A 4314-nucleotide genomic window follows, 5' to 3' on the forward strand; every position below is an offset into this window, starting at 1 on the left:
AGGATGTAAATATAAATAACAAAAACGTACATACGTATTATTAATTATATGGTTTCCTGTGTGAGTAACTACTTTGTTCAAATATAAAAGTTTTATTGATTAGGTAGAGTTTGTTTGTCATTGATTAGATAATTTTACAAATAATGATGGAATTTTTTTTATTTAATCTCAAAAATATGTCTCTACATTTTACTTATTTGAAATTCATCGACATTTTGAAGAATAATATAATTGGTCTAGTCATGCTCCCGTTTTGTTGTAACTTAAGCTTATTTACATATTGATTATAACATTTTAAAAAGCTCTAAGAGCAATACTTTAAGCTTAAAGATAAACCTTTTTTTATTTTGTCAATACATAAACTTTTTTCAAATCGATATCTTCATGCTAAATCAGTGGCTTTCTATTGTGCATTATCTGCCTCGTTATCTCCTACAGACCAACGCTATTTAGATAAGGTATGTTATCTTTAATGTCCTGATTACAACTTATAACCCTATAAGCTGAACTTTTATACGTTTTACATTTAGGTAAATAATTTCGAAGTGGCAAAATAAATAAAACATAGTTTATAATATCGATGTGATAAGTTTAAAAAAAACTAATTCCATCGATATTATAAACTTTATACAAAAAACCACTGAACTTTTTTGGGACGAGTACCTTTTATAAACAAAATAGCGAGAGCTTTAAATTCAGATTTTGCATTCCAAAAACTACTGTTGTTCCTCATCTCGGATAGTTAGTTAACTTTAAAAAAATAGATAAATAACAAAAACCAGAAATGTTTATAATTTATTATTTGTATACGTAGATAAAAAGAGGTTAGTTTTTTAATTAAGATTTTTTTAATAATCTTCTTACTCAGATTAAGGTTAATCCCAGCTTATATGTACCTTTACTTAAGAGACAATAAAAAAGTATTTTTAGTCTTCGTTAAAAATAATATACCTAATATGTAGAAAAGATAATTCTTTTCTTCCTTTTTATTTTTTATTATAACACAACGGATTAACATCGTTAAAAAGTCCATTTCAATACTTTTACACTAAGCCTTAATCACTTAACACCATGGTTTAGCACTATTACAAAAAAATGATAAATAAATAATACTCAAGAACAATAATAAGTTTTATAGCACACGTTGCACATTTGCCAAAACATTGTAAAAGAGAGCACGATTTCAATGTATGAAAAAGATTTTAAATAAGTGATATCCTTCCATTCGAGACACGTACAAAATGATTTAGTCACAAACTCGTGAAACCATAAATGCGAGGCGCCCATTCTACCTAAATAAACACTAAAACGCCCGTGTTCCTAATTTATAGAAATACGGGCCCGCGAGACCCCGTATCGCAATAAACATGTTTTTTGTTTAGCATGTCCGCGCTCTGTCAAATATATTACAACCCGCCGTGTTATTTACGACCTCTGTCGTCCGCCCATACGTTATACTTACTATCTTTGTTTGGACACAATAAGCAATATTTCTAAAGGTCCCGACATGCTCGCAGCTGTTGATATGGGTTTCCAAATTGACATATTTAATTTGATCGCTACGGAGGGCTCTTTTGACCGGGCCGTGTTTGACAGGTTTTAGTGTCGGATTAACATTAACATTATGGACTTTACGCTGTCAATGGAATGAAATACTCGATCATAAACGTTGACATCAAACGTGTACGTGGAAACGTAGAACAGATCAATTTTCCCCTTTGAACTACGGAACAAAGACGGCTGTAAAAGAGTAAGTAGTTTCGAATGTGTCAGAAAAGCGCCGGCGAGAGAGCGGTGTCGAAAGCGTAATAAAAGTGGCGCGGAACAAAAAAGCTACGGAGTGTAGCGGGCAGGTAGACGCGGCGGTTCAAAGCGATGCCGTCATGGGTGGCTCGCCAACGCCATCGCACGTCTCAATCCGCACCAGGCTGCCGGCCATACCGCCTTTCCTTTTTCCCCTACCGCAATGCAGCTATGTGTCGTTTCCGCTTTATTTTTTATGATCGTACTCTGCAGCGGAGAGGTATAGTGCAGCTCTTCTAACAAAGACTTAAGATAGCGCCGTCCCTGTCGCGCGGGGACGGCGGCGGGGAATGAACGTCGCGCTCTAGTGGGGTCTCGTCTCACACAGTCACCTCGACCGCCGCCACGGACGCACGCATTCGTTGCAACATTCCGCGCGACCACAGAGTAGTTTGTGTTGAGAGCTTACAGTGACTAACGTAAAGTTTACAAGTGATCGTGAAAGTTGTTCTCCAAATGGTGGTTCTTGAAGACGGAGGAATGATGACTAGCAACCCCAATCAGTATCTACAGCCTGATTATTTGACTCCCCTTTCGTCCTCTGTAAGTATTTTAATTATTTTTAATTATTTTAAACACTTTAAAACTTAGAAATAATAAAAAAACTAATTAATTAAATAATAAATTACTAATTATTAATAATATTTTTTAAAACTGTATTTTATTGTTATAGATTTTAATTTTTATTTCTTTTGTTACAGTTGGACTCCAAGAAAAGCCCGCTTGCGCTTTTAGCGCAAACTTGCAGCCAAATCGGTGCCGACACCATGCCTTCTAAGCCGCTTCTGCCTTCTTTGGACAAGAAAAAATCAGTGAATAGTGTTAATAGTGATTCAGTTAGCCGTTCATCTCCTAATGCCCCTAAAATGGATAAACCCCGCGCTACCCCGGAAAATAAGCACTTAGCTTTCAAACCTTATGAAAATACAGTTGTCACGAAGAAATCCGATGAAACCCGTCCATCATCTAAAGCGAGCTCTGACAGTTCTGATGATAAAAAATCTGGAAAGAGCACACCCGGACGTAAATCGACTCCACCGACAACAGAAAATGGAAAAAATAGCCCTGGCAATGAACAAAAATCTTCTTCATCCAGTTCTTCAGGCACTAGCCCGATCATTCGTTCTGGGTTAGAAGTTTTGGGTCATGGCAAAGACCATCTCGCTGCTTTTAAGAATTTACCCGGCTTGCCTGGATTTAATCCTCTCACTGGCCTTTGCTGCCCACCTGGAATGGAACAACATGCAAATCCGGCATTTAGACCACCATACGCTGGAGCTCCGTTCAGTGCTCACCATGCTGCAATGCTAGCCGCCGCCGCCGGATTCCCAGGATCTTCACCAAATCCTTATCTTGGCTATGCTCGTGTTAAGACACCTGCCGGTGGAGAAACTTTGGTTCCAGTTTGCAAAGACCCCTATTGCACTGGATGCCAATTCTCAGTGAACAACCACCACTTGCTCATGAGCAACGGATCTTGTCCAGCTGGCTGCACTCAATGTGAACATCAGAAATACAATTTAGCTATGGCTATGGCTCTATCTCAACAAGGAGCTGGCGGCATCCCGTACCCGCAAGTCACGCGCCCTTACGTGTGTAATTGGATTGTGGGCGAATCATATTGCGGGAAGAGATTTGGAAATTCTGAGGAACTCCTGCAACACTTGAGAAGCCATACGGCCGACGGATCTACACCCTCGTCAACGGCTTCATCCCAGCCGTCGCTATTAAACCCATTAAATCCGCTCTTCACTACCGCTGGCCTTCGCAGTGCGTACCCGACGGCGCCTCTTAGCCCACTTTCTGCGAGTCGGTATCACCCATACTCAAAAGCTGGCTTGCCTGCGAGCCTCGGATCTTCCCCGTACGGCGCTTTCAACCCAGCTCTTGGTCCGTTCTACTCCCCGTACGCCATGTACGGCCAAAGGCTCGGAGCGGCCGCCGTTCACCAATAAATCAGTGTAGTAGTGATCTTCTAAGTCGACGATTCGGATGGACATGTTTATTGTTGTATTGTCCAATTTTCTTCTGTGATATCAATAGACTCTAATTTATGATAAGGCGAAACGCGCCATGACAAATTTAGTGAATAGTGCAATGTAATTGTAAGTTAATATTTAAGCAAACTTGATAGAGTTTGTGTCTACGCGGGTGATGAGACTATTTTGAAGACTTTGTACAGCCAAATGTGTGTAAATAAGGATAACTATGTTATATTATAATAATGAATGAATTATTTCAAATATATCTACGTAAACTTTATATTTTCTTTTATTTGACCATAATATTACACAATACATGCTTCGAGACCTAAACTCAAAATTTCAACAATATAAGTTAAAACTAAAATCTATTAACAGAGAGATATTCTCACATATTCATAATACATAATATAGTACATACTAAAATTTAATGAACATAATATTTATATTTAAAAAATTGTTTGCGCTCTGTACACACCGAGTATAGATTTACTGACATTTTTATCTCTGACAAGATTAGTTCTCTGGC

The 4314-nt window shown here is 38.2% G+C and overlaps 1 protein-coding gene across 1 annotated transcript; it reads left to right on the forward strand.

The window, feature by feature from the left end:
• Positions 1–2107: 2107 nt before the first annotated feature.
• Positions 2108–4065, forward strand: LOC123693259 (zinc finger protein Noc). Its single transcript, XM_045638264.1, has 2 exons — positions 2108–2346; positions 2505–4065. The coding sequence occupies exons 1-2, from the start codon at positions 2260–2262 to the stop codon at positions 3756–3758; spliced, it is 1341 nt and encodes a 446-aa protein (XP_045494220.1). The 5' UTR covers positions 2108–2259; the 3' UTR covers positions 3759–4065.
• The last annotated feature ends 249 nt before the right edge of the window (positions 4066–4314 follow it).

Source organism: Colias croceus, chromosome 7 (assembly GCF_905220415.1).
Source record: "Colias croceus chromosome 7, ilColCroc2.1".
NCBI lineage: Eukaryota > Metazoa > Arthropoda > Insecta > Lepidoptera > Pieridae > Colias > Colias croceus.

Excerpts from the sequence above, each read along its gene's own strand:
- LOC123693259 (XM_045638264.1), top strand. The coding sequence starts at position 2,260 with ATGGTGGTTCTTGAAGACGGAGGAATGATGACTAGCAACCCCAATCAG. Across the intron at positions 2,347-2,504 it reads TGACTCCCCTTTCGTCCTCT|TTGGACTCCAAGAAAAGCCC; the intron begins GTAAGTATTTTA and ends CTTTTGTTACAG.